Source organism: Platalea leucorodia (assembly GCF_965183815.1).
Source record: "Platalea leucorodia genome assembly, chromosome: 16".
NCBI lineage: Eukaryota > Metazoa > Chordata > Aves > Pelecaniformes > Threskiornithidae > Platalea > Platalea leucorodia.
In genome coordinates, this window is record NC_138838.1 from 1,319,893 (window position 1) to 1,335,492 (window position 15,600).

The following is a 15,600-nucleotide window of genomic DNA, read 5'->3' on the forward strand; positions in this document are numbered from 1 at the left end:
GACCAAATACCTGAATGTTCTCAGGTTCACTCCCTAGGCAAGAAGAGAGGTATATATGCCAACAGACCTGGAAAAAAAAATATTCCCTAATATGTAGAGAGGCTCTTATTTCAACCACAGGAATATCTGACTGTTACTGAGATACAGTTATTTAAAGAGAAGCTAAATCCCAAGAGCATGTACTCTACCCAGACACTCTGGTAGGCGTCAAAGATGCAGGCTCTGTTGCCTACATGTACAATACGCACTGGGACCATGAGGAGGGATGAATACATTCAGTCTCCTGCCACAAAGGTACCTTGCGACAGAGGTCCTTGAAAAGGTTGGCGAGCTCCAGAGCTGAACAGTATACATCTAATTCTTGCTCCCTAGCACTGACTGGGTGCTGTGGCGTTGGCCCTAGCTGGGTGCCTAGGCTGTACCCAGAATGGGGGAAGAGGGAGGACAGAAATGGCAGAAACAGGTGGAAGGAGTAAGATCTCGTGGTTATATCCTGAGAACTGGTACACAGGAGCGGGATGTTGCAAGGTGCACTCGAAGGTTTAGATGTACAGAACTGCTAATAGTTTGGTCACAGGTTCTAGAATTCAGCGTTGGTTAATGTTGGAAAGGAATAATATTGCTGATGAATGCACCCGATATTGGGGTCTTTCTGCCAGTGCCAAAGATAGGATTCCTAGAGAACATAAGCAGCACATGAGTTCTTCCGTGAGTTAAAGACATGGTGCATCCTACTACTCTACACCCTTGAAGTCCATATACTTGAAGAAAGTCTTCCATAAAGACATTTACCTCTTTAGGAAGACTTCTAAAGGCTCACTGGATGTACCAAGTCAGGAGTCACAAGAGGCACACCTAGTGTGGCCCACAGGACCGTTCTTGCTATTCCTGAAGGCTACTGGGACAATGTCATCCCAATATTAGTAGGAATATACTCAATTGAGCACCTAATCTAATCAGAGATGGAGAGCATGTGGCAAACAAATAAAATTCAATAAAATAATTCAATAAATATTACTTATCCACCCTGCTAGAAGTTGGTTGCCCAAACTCTGAACTTTGCCCAAACAGGAGTATCCAAGCTGGGGTATCATAATTCAGAAGGATAATGGGTGTCCATTCTGCAATGAAAAGGGCAAAATACTCACAAAAACTGAGAGGTTGGTTTGTTTGTTTGTTTTTTAACAAGATCTTGAGAAATCCTAAAGTCATCTTGGTACACCTGCTTTATTCCAAAGGGGCACAAATTTATGGGGGATGACCATCATGAAGACACCAAAAGTAGTTATGAAGCTACTAAAGATGAGAATTAGTCGCGAAGGTTTACGACCAAGAACTTCCACATCTCATCCCATGTTCATGAGATACAGCCAGCCTGGCCCTATCCCATATGGGATTGTCTGCCTCTGTTGCCACTGGGGTTGAAGTTACCATGCTATTTCTCAAGGAATACAGGATTTTCTGCTCCATCACTTACGCAATGCAGGCTGTAAGCGAGCAGGACATGGCTGGATACAAAGATAAGAACCTATAGCAACATTTGGGTTGATATTTCATTAGGTGATAACACTGCATTAAAGAACAGACAAAGGCAGGGGGCATACATGACTAAATTACAATGGTTACTATCCCATCAAGAGAGCACAGGGCATGGGATCACGCAGATTGAGGGTGATGAGGAATAAAAATTATACACCCAGGAAGACATGAAGGCCGAAGCGTCAAGGGCATCAAACTCTGGTTAACAGCACCAGTTGAGGGCTACATGTTGAGGAGATTTGCGATAATGGATCCCGAAGAACTGTATGGTACCTGCTAAGTGAATGAACAGCTGAGCTCCAAGTCAGTAATGGATGGTGAAGGATGTACTTATTGCAGTTTTTCCACAGAGACTTGCCCAAACGGAGCACAGGTGGGCTGGAAGGGCAGGTGCTGAAGGTGGTGGGCCAAACAGCTGAAAAGGTGTTCTGTAGAAGATGAGAATACAAGAACAGCAGTATGGGTTTGGACCAAAGGTCGATCTAGCCCATGATCTTTTCTTTGACAGTTGCCAACAATGGATTTCTGAAGGAGAGGTAAGAACAGGACAAGCATGTAGGGCTTTCCCCCAGGACACTCTCCAAGCCTCCCACAAGCTTCATTTTACAGAATTCCTGAGGCAAAACTGGTACCGGTTACTTAATAGCCATTGATGGAGTATTCTCCCATTCATTAGTTCCAATTATTTTTTGAACCTCTGTAAACTTAGCATCCAGAGCCATTCCTGCAGCAAGGAACAGTACAGGTTAATTGTACACTGTATGAAGAGCACTTCTTTTGGTCCTTCTGAACTAGTTGCTTCATGCAACGTCCTGCTGTTTTCATATTGAAAGAGACTAACAGTCAATCACAATTCATGACTCTGTAGATCTTTTTCATATCACCCTTTGGCTGCTTCTTTTCCAGCCCGAAGAGTATTAGTCCAGTTTGTTGTTCCTTGTATGAAACACAGCTTATACTTTCTTATCCCCATGTTCTTCTCCAAACCTCTGGCAGTCCTGCTACATCTTTTTTAGAGGTGTGGGGGATGAAACTTCACACGGTATTCAACATGTGGGTGTATCCTGGATTTCTACAGGAGCTTAAAGATATTCTCTGTTTTAGTCTCTCTTTTTTTCACTCCTAATGTTCTCTTTGTCTTCGTGACAACCACCAAGTACTAAGCTGACACTTGCATGGAACAAGCTACCATAATCCCAAGATACAGTTTCTAAGTGGTAATGGACAAATCAGAGCCCAGCACCTTAATGTAAAGAAATGACTGATCTTCCACGTGCATTTCCTTACAGTATTCAGTCTCGTAAGGTTCTTCTGCAATGCTTCTTAGCTGATCCTTGTCTTCATTACTTCAAATTAGTTAATGTATTGGAAAGCTCTAAAACATTACCAAGCACTCAGGTTCCATGTGCGTATAAAACATACGGGACAGCACGGCTACCCGCACACACTCCTGCAGAACTACAGTCATCAGCTTCTCCCACTGTGAAAATCTACCAGTTATTCCTACCATCTGCTTCTTATCTCCTCATAATTATTTATCCAGGAGCCTCCTTCTTATTCCATGTCTTAGTTTCCTCCAAAGCTTTTACTGAGGGACTTAGGCAGTCTGGAAATTCAGCTGGACCTACCCAACTGATAGGTTTGTTGACTCCTTTGATCCACTTATTACACTCCGCATTATAGTTTCTACCAACTTACTCCAGATTGTACAGCATACTGGTCTGGGCTTTCGCGGATGACTTGGAGCCCATAGAAAAACTGGTATCGCATCAGCCCCCTTCCAGCGATTTTAAACAAGAGTTCACATACATAGTTAATAGTTCAGCGATTTCATCCTCCGCAACTCTCGGGTGAATACCACCAGATCCCAGCGACTGACAATCTTATTTTTTTCTATCTACATCACCATCTCACCTACAAACATTTCAGGTTGAGACAGGTGAAAGCACAAAAAGAATTGCATTTGTTTTTCTGCTATTGGTTTAGCTGCCCTAAGAGCATCTTTTATATTTAAATTTTGGATAGGTCCTACAGATTGTCAGGCAAGCTTTCTGCTTCTGATGGGACTGAAAAGTAGGTATTATTAGTTATTTTATCATCTGCAAGCTATTTCTGGTTTCCTCTTTTCACTGTGTTTTTAGCTTGTTCTTCTTTTTCTCATTTTACCAAAATTTTTGCTTTTTCAGGATGCTTTCATAAATTTCTTGCCCTTACGTTTAGGTATGCTGATATCCTTTTATCATTTTTCAAGTATTTCTTGAGAGGCACATTTGATCTTAATTCCTACTGTAGTGTCCTTAAATACCTTCATGCCAACTGCAAGAATGAAACACTTAGTTGCCCTCTCAGCTTCTTTTTAACAAGCTTATTCGATTTCACGTAACTCCCCTCTCTGAATTAAAACACAACTGTGTACGACTTTTTGGCCTCTTGCTCAACATCTTTGCAGGAACAAAATCCATTATTGTCACTGTTACAGAGCAGCTTTTCAAAAGCAAGATTTTGAATGAGGTCCTGGAAAAGGCCAAGGCCAGCGTTGCTTCTCCCTTTCTTGGTCTCCTGTCTAGCAGCTCCCTCAAGTGTAATGGGCGTAGTTGAAGCTTCCCATAACCGCTGCACTTCCCGCCCCTCGATCTCCCTCAGCCCACAGTAGTGACCGGCCAGCTGAAGGCTCTGCAATGTCACGGGGACCCAAGATGTTCCACTCAGATGTCTTCAGCAAGAGAAAGCTATGGCTGGTTTCCTCAGGGAAGAAAAGTCTTTGTTTTACGGAGAAAGCAACCATGTACGAGGCAGCCAGCGACGGAGCACGAAGACATGGGCTGGCACCAACTCAGGCCACAATGAGCTGCTACTGTCAGAAACGGCACATGGTGATTTCTCAACCAAGAACCTACACAAATTATTTTGATGACCTTTTCAAACACAGGGCTTACACGACCCGCATGTTGTACAAGTACCTGGGGTTCGTCCATCACCCACCCAAATCAGGTATCTGCATCTCTCATGGAGGTATGTACTTTGTACAAAGTTTACAAACAACAGCTTTTTGTACACCTTCTTCCTCTTTAGAGACGAAACAGATGCCAGAGGTACTGTGAAGGAGATAACAGAAAGATCAGATGATGACAGAGAAGGATGGATGAGGGCAAAGTGTTGGAGACAAATGATGCCAGGCAACAGCCTAAACCATTTTGTGCACCAGTAGTGACCAAGAAGACCACATATAGAAAACTAACAAGAATAAACATTGTTCTGAGAAGAAGTAAGATGAAAATGTAAGGGGCAAAGATAAAAGAAAGAAACTTTGGAGAGTAGATGAGTAGAAAAAAACAGCTGAGTGGAACGATATGACCTGGGGTGTCTTTAAGCTTATGTGAATGAGACCAGATGAAATAGAGGGTAATGGGGAGGACAGAGATGGGAGTTTTGTGGCCCTAGGGAAACGTTTAGAGAAAAGTCTCCGTCTGGCGTTGACATTCAGGGACGTACGTGCACCCACAGCATGGCTGCAGATGAGGCCTACCATTCAAATAAGACATTTACGGAACGAAAGAATAACCGAGATACAGCACGACAGGGAACTCTTCCTTATCTCTTCAGGATCTTTGTGAGGTTCCACTTATTTTGGAATAAAACTGTCTTAGGAAATAAAATTTATTAAGATAATTTTGCAAGTAACATGATTCAAGACTGAAGCAATAAGAGATATACATATGTCAGCTCTCTTACTACTTTAAAACATAGTCAACATAGGGTTTCTGAAGCTGTATTTCTACGGTGGATGGTGGTCTAAAGAGACTAACTTGCCAAGCGTTACCTTCTAATTCAAAGTCACAGGAATTGCCACAGTGCACTCTGTTATTTGACTTTCATATCCTTAAAGATGTTTCCTCTATTTAAACAATCCTAAAGCAACAGTAATATTTTATCCAAGATCCTGCACAAAATTCAACTAACGGAAGAACCAACGTTCTCCATTCACCACCTAGAACATCTCCTCAAGCCCTCTCTTCTGGTCAACCGTGTGGCAACCTCCCCAAATCCTTTTTCAGCCACTGTCTTCACCGCACCTGCTCTGCTCTGCTCTGTTATGGGGCTTTTAACCCTTTGTAAGGAAAACCGCTTCACGTCTGTAATAGGATTGGAGTGCTATTCATTTTTCGTATCTGGATCCAATACGATCCCAACGTCTTTCTCTCCGAGTTTCTGCAGTGTATGGATCCTTTCTACAGCGATGCACCAGCAGTCTTGAGCAAATGCACCTAGCTGAACAGAGACCCCAGGGAACAACAGCCGCTGAAGTGCTTTAGAAGTTGGAAATCTAAATTCTATTCTTTCACGTAATTTTGAACTAGAATTCACATACCTTTTGTCAAAACAATAGCAAATTTAATGCCCAAGCTGCTTTACTTACATTTAAAATTAACGCGTCATAACTGAACTCGGTAAAAAACTCATCATTTGTTTCATAGAGTTTATGGCCAGAGGAATTAACTCAGCTACCTAGTCAGAATTTCTGTATACGACAATCCATTCCATTTCTGCCACTATCCTGATACTGAGCACAGTAATACGCATTAGATCAACCCATTTGATCGCTGGAGACCAAATTACTGAGACGGAGAACAAAAGAGAGATCAAAGGGCCACTAATGCCCTTAACAAGCCCCTTTAGGGTTAGGGAAGTGAGGAGGTGAGAATACATCCGTTGATCTCGGCAGATGATTCATGTCTCAAGCTGCAGAGGAAGAGGATACACACCCAAAATTTCAGATAATTTGAACGGGTTGGCTGCAGGGGGGAAGAGAGTCTTCCACTTAAATCTGGCGATCTGTTCCATCTTGCGTGCGGGAGTAACCCATACAACCTAAGCATATTCGAAACAACAGTCTCTCTAATACCTTTGAACACTGACCTGTGTGTTTTAGCGCCTTGTTTTGAGGTAAGGCCAATCCCTGATGCTCCTGAAAAAAAAGGTGAAAAGGTCCCACCACAACTCTTGGCCAACTCCCTCCCGACCTGTGCTGGCAGCAAGCCCGAAGCTCTGAAGCATGAGATGTGATTACGATTCCTTAATGCAGACTGAAATTGTTATGGGCAAATGAAAGGCAGTACGTTTCCTCTTCTTTACAGCCAGTGAAATAAGGGAAAAATAAACAGATGTTAAAAAAAACCCATAAATTGCAGAACTCAAAGACAGAAGAGACCACCATGACCATCCATGCCACTTATGCCTACTTTATACCTCGTCCTCCTGTCTATATCTAATCTCAAGACTTAGAATGGAGGGAAGCCCAAAAGGGTGATAAAATATGCAGGTGCATTGCTCGAGTGTGATACCCCTGTGCTGAGGTTCAACTTACAACTTTTGCTTTGTCTGCAAACCAAAATTTCATATATTTGACTCTCGGCAACCCCTGCAACGCAGACTGTTACGATACCGCAGACAGACAGACCTGAAGATCAGACTGCACCGCACATTTCCCATCGCACTTATTTGCTCCTTTTTTTCCTTTTAGGTTAAATCTTGCTTGTTTTCAGACTAAGTAAGGCTTTTGGGGGAAAGTCCACAGAAAGCTTTTAGGCATGTTTGAGAGCTCTATGCATGGAAAAATACAGAGATATAAAAACGCATGCCAATTTTTGTCCAAAATAAAGTCTAATACAATAGAGTTCTCTTTGATCATACAAAGTTTGTGACATTTGTATCACTTTGACAATTCTGAAAGTTTTCATTTAAAAATAATCAATTCACATGCAATTCAGAACGGCCTTCCATAGTCTGTACGAAATGCCTACCAAACCTTTCGTTTTATGGAGGCACAGACCAAAAAGGAATGCCTCTAATGGTTCAGAACCATTTCACCCACAAATCCAGCCTGGCTCTAGCCAACAGGAACGACTGAGGCCCGTTTCCCTTCTCCTGTAATCTCACCCCTCTGCCAGCTTATCTTTGGGAAATGTCCACTTGCCCCTTGGATAGATTCCAGGACAGGGGTGTGTGGCCAGAAGTCCTCTGCTGACTGTCACTCACTCCAGCCCTGTTGATTTACCCTTCTGACCAGGTATCTTTGCTCCGCTGCAGTTGGGTTTGTTTCTCCTATTTATGCCCGACCCCATTGGGTGTCCAGATCCGTGACCTTTTTACTACTGAAAATCTTCAATTCAAGATGGGTCTATGCCTACATGTGTCATAAATAATTCTGCTGGGAGAACAACCAGCACCAGATGGTGCACTGGGGAGCTGGAAGATTGAGGTTTAAAGTCCTTCAAACTCCTTCTTAGGGAACAGTTTCCCACCACACATTTTCTGGATCAGGAATGGAGAAGACACACCGTGCAAAGCTCCAGCTCAGCCTCTGCATATGCTCAAGAGAGGGATGGAAGATCAGAAAGAGCCTCTAAGCTCAGCTTTGTCTAGCAGCTAACTCTAGCTGAGACTCCCTAGTCCGCATCGGGATTTTAATGGCTCGCCTTTCAGATACACTTAAATCCTATACTAATACTAACACCATACTAAGCAACACTGCAGGCTATACTAGATACTATGCCAATCCTACACTAATGCTATGTGTCCAATTTTTAAAAGATCTGTTCGGCCCCAATGGTTTCTTGAACACTACCAATGTATTTGTATTGGGTTACTACCACCTTTTGGATTCAATGCTTTGCATGTTTCCCAAGACTGCTTTGACTTTCCGGAGTAGTATCCGTGTCACATCTAAAGATATTTTTTTTTAAGCGGTAAGAGCCATTCGTCTCTCTGTTTCACTTCAGTGCAATTTGCCACTCTAAAGGTTAGTGTCAGAGTTCCCCTTTTTGGTACTTAGGCAACAAATTTTATCATGCTGCAGTCGATACAAGTGGCTCAATTATTTCTAGCTTTTGAGTCAGTTCTTGCACATTACTTAACACTAAGTCAAGAATATCTTTCTGTGTACTCTAGTACTAGCTGTTCCAAGAGGCAGAAATTGCTTCTTTGAACTTACTCTTATTGTGCTATCTGACCAGTTTATTCACAGGTAATTTAAGTCCCCATTATCATTTGGTTAGACTTTCCCACTTCTTTGATCTCTGTCAACATTATGCACTCAACATCCTTTTGTTGATCCAGGAGCTAGTAGTATAGAAGACTACTAATATATTTACTTTCTTATGGGTTGGGAGCGTAACCCTCTATAAGCAGTTAAGTAGGCGATTATAATTCTCCAATAGCACTACGCATTGCAGCACTGGAAACGCTCTCCATTTCCAGGACGATCACGTTGGGCTCACTGCAGCAACTTCAAGGGTTAATTGCCATTGCTGTTATCAATATGCACCACGCTTCTTTTCTGAATATATCTGTGTTGGATTTTCAGCTTCTGAATTGTACACAACACTAAATTGTACACAACACTAAAAAATTGTACACACACTAAAAAAATGACCATTCAGGATCCTCCTCTAATTCTCACTCATTCCACCCTAAATAGAAGACTGACTTTAAAAATAATGTTTTTGGAATAATTTGTTTCTTTGGGGGGAGAGGAAAGAGGATAACCCTTGCTTTTGGGGTTCAGAGCCTTTAGGGACCTTGTTCTCTGGTCTCAAGGGTTTTTTTCCTGCAGTCATAAGTTAAAACAACGTGCTCAGTGGGTAAAGGAATGTTGACTTTCTCCTATAATCACCTAACTACGTAACTGCTAAGATTATACAGAAATGAAACAAAGTATTGTGAGACTTGCAATAAAATAATGCTTTGGGAAAACTGATTATATATTTTGCCTGTTAAATAAGAAGGCTGTTCCACTGTTCTACATATCTACATGTTTTTTCTACGTGTAGGCATGTGAGGTGATTGGCGATTGCTTTGCCTTCCCTATAGTAAATACAGTAGTCTGAGTTTATGTCTCTTTTCAAATATCGTCATTTGGGCCTTTTCAGAAGAAGTCCAGGCTCCTGCACTAAGCCTAACAGAGATCTAAACTTCCAGCCAGTTGGAAACTGCAAACTAGTTCAGAACACTGCTTCTATGTTAAACAATAGTTAATGCTTATGAGCATGCGGTATCTGAACAAGCTTGAGCTCTGAACAAGCTTGAAGATGATTTCTGTAAGAAGTCGAAGGTGTTGGTTTTTTGACCTATAAAGTCTTAAGTGGCTCTGCCTACTTGAGAAATTCCTCTCCCTTTGCATCATACTGCACGGTGCAGAGTGCCAGAGGTAACGCTGCCCGGTTAAACCGAAAGGGCCGACGGCAGGCGGGTCCCGGGCAGCTGCCTGGCATCTGCCTGCCCACCCACCACGGCTCGGTGACCTGCGAAACTGAAAATCCAGAGATTCCCCAGAAGAACCGGTCACAGGGGCGAGGGGTGTGAGGAGGAATTCGACACGGGGGTTACTTTATTATAGGTAAAGAAGATATTTTTGAAGTTAGCTTCTAAGAACGTAACACACTACGATCAAAGTCTGTTTCTGTAGATGATCCTAGAGAATACGGCAGGGAGAAATGAAACCGAGAAAACGCCCGGTAGAAGTACATTTGGTGAGGCTCCATCACTTACGTGCGGGATTTTCTGTATTAAATTAAGAATGTGTTTCTAAAAATATATTGACCAGAACACTATGAAGATAATTACAAGTTAAAGAGGACTTTACTTGAATATAGGGCTAACTCTGCACCACTTGTCCTTAAGCAATCTTATTACACCACGGCACTAAGAGAGCGCTGCTTTGAACGCAGGACCGGGCCATCCACTCTTCTCTTCCAAGCTGAGCTCTGCAGTTTGTGCTCTCCTGCGACGGGCACGAGGACTGACTGCATCTCATGGGGTCTGGCATAACCAAGAAGAGCTATCCAAAAATGGTGTAAAAACTAGACTTCTTAACTCATTAACTGTAAAGCTAATCACGTTATGTACCTAAATTACATATAAAGAACCAACTGTGCAGGTATGTGTGAACAGGCTTAAGGTTATTTAGGAAAGAGTCCCAATGACATCAAAGTTAAGCACGTGACCTAACGTTTTTGCAAGATCGGGATGTTGACAACCGCATGTAAAGTGAGATGTTCCAATAAAGCCCAATTCAGCTGTCTTTAATATCTGACTATCTAAATGCAATCTAAAAATAGTTCCTCCCATTAATTTCTTACTTATTTTGTACCTTAACGGTTACGGCTCCGTTTCCCATTTTGTCTTTCCAGAGGCAGGAACCCACTGCAGGATCGGGACGCAAACAATTTTAAATGGCCTTTTATATTCCTAGTTTCAATACATAGTGGCAGAATTAGAAACTACACCGTAAGATATACGCGAGAGGTCATAGGTACACTTGATTAAGCTTTCCCAGAGCGCGGTGCCTGGCACCGGGCAAACACCTTGCTGCAGAAAGCACAGCCTGACCCCCCAATCCCAACACCGCCGTCTGAAACCAGCCCCGGATGATTTTCCGCACTGGATTCAGTGGGATACGGAACAGGAACGATCACCTGCATGCACACGGTGGCGGAATCAAGGCCTAAAAACATATGCAGCGCAGGTCAGTATCTGTGTACACAAACGCAGCAGATTAGATTAGTGTTTCCCCAACCCTCTCCATTTTTGAGGACGATTTTTAAAGGATGAAATCCATTTGTAAATCTGACCCTACTCACGGCTCAGGATTCAAAACGCCTCGTTTGTGCTGCCGTGACGGCAGGCGACACAAAAATCCCACTTTGCATCAGTGCATTTGGTTAAAAACGTCCACCCATCACACACGGGAGGTTATCACCTCATTTCGAAAAGGCCCACGCTCTATACTTTGTGCTCAGTTGCAACACCGCTGCAGTTTTTGTAAGGAATAAATATTGACTTTCCTGGACATTGCCTCACGACAGACAGAACAGGACCTTGAGTACATTTGTCTAAGATATTTTTTAGCCCGGTAATATAATTTTATAGCATAGCTTTTGTCCTGGGTAGTTCAAAAGGCGTGGAAAAACAGGCTTTATAAATGTCACAAATTGTCCGTTTTCATTTGCAGACAGGTGCCCATGTCCTAACGCTGGCTCAACTGTATTTCTTTTCTTATGAGACTATACAAAATTTATTACTTTAATTTAAATTTCCAAGCTACAAATTTAATTAAGATTACAACACACCACATTTGGAAAGTCAAGACTGGAAAAAGCCACGCAAAAATTAAGATTTAATATTAATGCAGGCTATTTTGTCATTTTTTGTTTTCAAGAATAGAGCACGTGCCTGCCAAGCAAATTACCGACAGGGAGGAGAGACGACACACCAGGCCTCAAGAAACTGAGCTCAAAACTTAGCGTATGCAGGCGATGGGTCTGTTCGCACCGAATAGCTCGGCTCTGTCTCTTAGCAGCATCTGCAGCTCACGGCGAGATGCTCAGCCACCCTCTCCTTAGTAAAGGTCAGAAACCAGCCTTAATTTCCCTTATAAAAACACACGGTGGTGACACCACAAGAACCGCTGTATGGGTAAAATTCCACTTTCAGGTACAGGCAATACACAAGACAACAACCAGCAGGGTCAGTAATTCCGGTGGGCAAAGTCTGGATGCGTATTTTAGCTGTAACAGGACCCCAGCTATCAGCAGAAGTCTGTAGAAAACCTTATGGATTTCACCAAAAAAAAAAAAAAAAAAAATCATGTTTTCTGTCAGATGTTCAGCGTCCCAACATGTGACTCGACACACTGAACTTTATAACATCAATTAAGATACGCAATAATCTTCATGGGATCAACCGACCACATCCAAAACTCAACGTTAAAACAAGCAGAGCTACAGATCGGGACCGAACGAAGAATCAAGCATTTGCACGAGCCCTTCTGCCCCAAAGCAGCGCGCAGGGCCGGGGAGCAGCAACACAAAGGAACAAAACACGCAGGTGGACAGCTCACATAAAAAAATGCCTCGTCGCTTCGGTTATAAATCTGCAGTCGGGAAATATAATCAACCGCGTTGCGCTGGGAGCTGAAGCAGCGAGGAGGGAAAAGGGGGGAAAGCGTAGGAGTGGGGAGGTACGGCAGATGGAGCCGGATAAAATAAAGCTGCTCTTACCTGGAGCAGTTTTCCTTCGGCTGGAGTCACCTCAGCAACGTTTGCAAACTCCCCTTCCAGTATGATTGGCTCCACTTTCAGGGGCATCACCCTAATGATGGCTTTCTGCGCCGCCGACCTCTCCGACTCGACCGCCGCCGCCAGCGCCAGCCCTGTATGGCCCAGTCCTGCCTGCAGGGTCGCCATGAGCAGCCAAGGCCAGAGGACAGCCAGCTGCAGCTGGGGGCCAGCACTCATGCTACCAGCTGCAGCAGCGGGCCCCGGCTACACATACCGCTCAGGAACGCGTCCTCACCCTGCGGCGGGCTCCGGCCGTCGGCAAAGCTCGTCGGGTTTCCGAGCGCGCGGTCCCAGCGACGGGGAGGCGGGAGAGAGAGGGGAGAGGGGCTCAGTCACCGCCAGCGCTGCTTACCGGACAACTTCTCCGGTTCTCTTCCTTGGTGCCACGTGCTCAAAGGCCGCTGGGAGCTCAACGGCATATTTTAAACAAACAAACTAAAAAAAAAAAAAAAAATCTCCTAAATTACGAGTCCCTCCTCCAGCAGATAAATCCGGAAAGATCAGCGAAACAGGTTGCAAGGAAGAAATCAGTTCAGATCTACGGGAACGCCAGGGAGCATTCGGAACTCGTCAGTCCCACAGAGGTGAGGCGCGGGGAGATCTCCCCGCGGACGCTGTGTCCTCGTGTATCCTGCCCAAGAGTAAGGAAGATCCACAGGCTCAAAACATCCATCTCAAACACCCTTGCGAGACACCTCACCTTCTGGCCAGCATTTCCCACATCGGCTCAAGCTCTTCACCTTGAATGTTATCTGCAATTATCGGTATCCTTCCCAGAAACGATGCAGGAGGTATTTCTTGAATTTACGGTGAAAAGAAAGTTTGCTTCTGTACCATTCTCTTCCAAATGGAGTTGATCCCTTCCATCCTTCTTGTGCCAGAAGTGCTTCATTCAAGCTCAGAGATCAACTTTACTTTTCTCCTAGCAATCCATGCTCAGAGTCTGACTCCGGCTGCAGTTCTCCAGGATAATTAATAAAGCACGGAGCTCCTCTTCATCGTTTCAAGTTCCCAGGAAATACGAAGGCCCCAAAACGCTTTAAAAGTTTAGATACCGAGCCAAGCAGGTATCAAACAAAAAGTTACAGCATATCTGGTTTCTCTCGCACTATTTCTGTGCACGCCTGAGTTCCGGTATGACCGCTTCCAAGCACACATTAAGAAGATCCCGACTAAAGGCCCCACAAAATAAAATATAAAGTTCCATGGTCTGCCCAAAGGTCACATAAAACGTATCGAGGAGTCTTCATAACTGGGAGAATTTCGACAGAGGATATTTTCAATTAAAACCAAAGTGACAGTGATCATACACCTATGAAGAGAAAAAGTGATTTAAAAAAAAAAAAAAAAAAGGAAAAAAGATCCGCAAACCTGTTAGGCAGTGTGCCTGCTGGAGTCGGCAGGGGCCGGGACGGATGGAAACGTTGCTGTAAATCCTAGGCAAAAGTTATTTCCAGTAGCTTAAGAAAACTCGGCGGGTCTGATGAGGTTTGGTTTTGGTCTTTTTAAAAAAAAAAGGAAAAAACGTGGTATTTATAATAAAAAAAACCATTGGGAAAAAAAGCGAAAGAAATCTCTCTGGCACAGATGCGGCAGGCAGGTAGGTGCGAGCGGAGCTCCGCAGCCCGACAGAGAATCCAGCAAGATCAAAGGGAGAAAATTACTGCAGACAGAAAGCTCCTGGGGCAGGCATGGCTGAAAGCGAAGCGCCCGCATGTAATCTACAGACCTGAGAAAGAACCCAAAAGCACTTCGGAAAAACTCCTTTAAAATCCCCAAGTCTCTCCTCCCGCCCCAGCACAGGCAGCTGCGGGCTCTGAGCGCAGGGAGCACGAAGGAGCCCAGCCGCACCATCAGCAGCGGAGCCCGGCAGGCGGCCGGACCGTGCCCGGGCAGGCGGAGCGCTCCGGCCGGCGCGGGGGCTGCCAGCCGCCGGACAGCCCCCGGAGCTCCTGCGGCGGAGCCCTGCTTCCAGGGGGAAAAAAAGGGGGGAAAAAAAAAAAAAGAAAGAAACCGAGAACTCCGCCGCTGGGCCGGCCCGGCGAGGGAGGCAGGCTGCGGCTGGCCGCCTCCTCCCCCGGGACGGCCGGCGCTCCCCTACCTGCTGACACAAATGAGGGTGGAGCAGCCGGAGCCGCCGCCCCCCGCCGGGCCGGGACCGCGGGCTCCCCCTCCCGCCTGCGGCGCGGCTCCGCCGGGGCCCGGGCCCGGCCGGGGCGGAGCGGGGCGGCGGCGGCCCGGCCCCGGCCTCCCGGCAGCCGCGGCCCGAGCGCCGGCGGCCCCCGGGCAGGGCCCCGGCCGCTCCCCCGCCGCCGCTCATTGAGATGCAGCAGCGCTTCGCGAGTCGCTGCTGCGGGGAGGCTTCAGGTCAGGCTGATGTCAGGGGTCTGGAATTCAGCTGCCGCTCTCCCCCGACATCACCGAGCGGTGCGCGATACCGGCCGTCAGAGCTGTAACCCCAAAGGAAGGCTGGGACTGGAAACGCGTGCCTCGGCGCGCGGTGCAGCGCTGGCTTCGCGAGGGCGCGCGGGAACGACGGCGGGGGCAAGGCACCCTGCGCGGGGAGCGCGGCCGGCCTGCCGCCCGGCAAGAGCGCGGTGGGGAACGCATCGGTACGCGTGCGACCGAACCAATCCCTGGGGTCACTCCACAGCAACTAACAAATTACGCAAACGCAGAATTGGTCCGCTTTTTTTAAAACTTGCCCGTCAGGTAATGGTTATTTGGTGATAACAGTTGGAAAAAACTACCGAAACATGAAGCATTTTTTTTCAACTATGCTACTCTTACCATTCGTCATTTAAAACACAGAGAAAATAGCAATGCAACACCCATTTCGGTTTAAAAGTTTAATTTATTGCAGATTGCTGCAACCATGCTGCCTAAGCAGGAGTATAAAAGAACATCCTCGAGGTAAACCAAATCCCACTGGTCCCGTTAACAA

At 45.4% G+C, this 15,600-nt stretch overlaps 1 protein-coding gene across 1 annotated transcript in view; it reads right to left on the reverse strand.

Moving 5' to 3' along the window:
* The window catches only part of RNF43 (ring finger protein 43), a gene marked incomplete at its 5' end in the record, with an annotated part of 58,745 nt that extends 45,912 nt beyond the window's left edge, over positions 1–12,833 (reverse strand). The window contains one exon of the mRNA XM_082328704.1: positions 12,597–12,833. Coding sequence (XP_082184830.1) covers positions 12,597–12,833 — 237 coding nt within the window. The remainder of the gene's footprint in view (positions 1–12,596) is intronic.
* Positions 12,834–15,600: the final 2,767 nt, after the last annotated feature.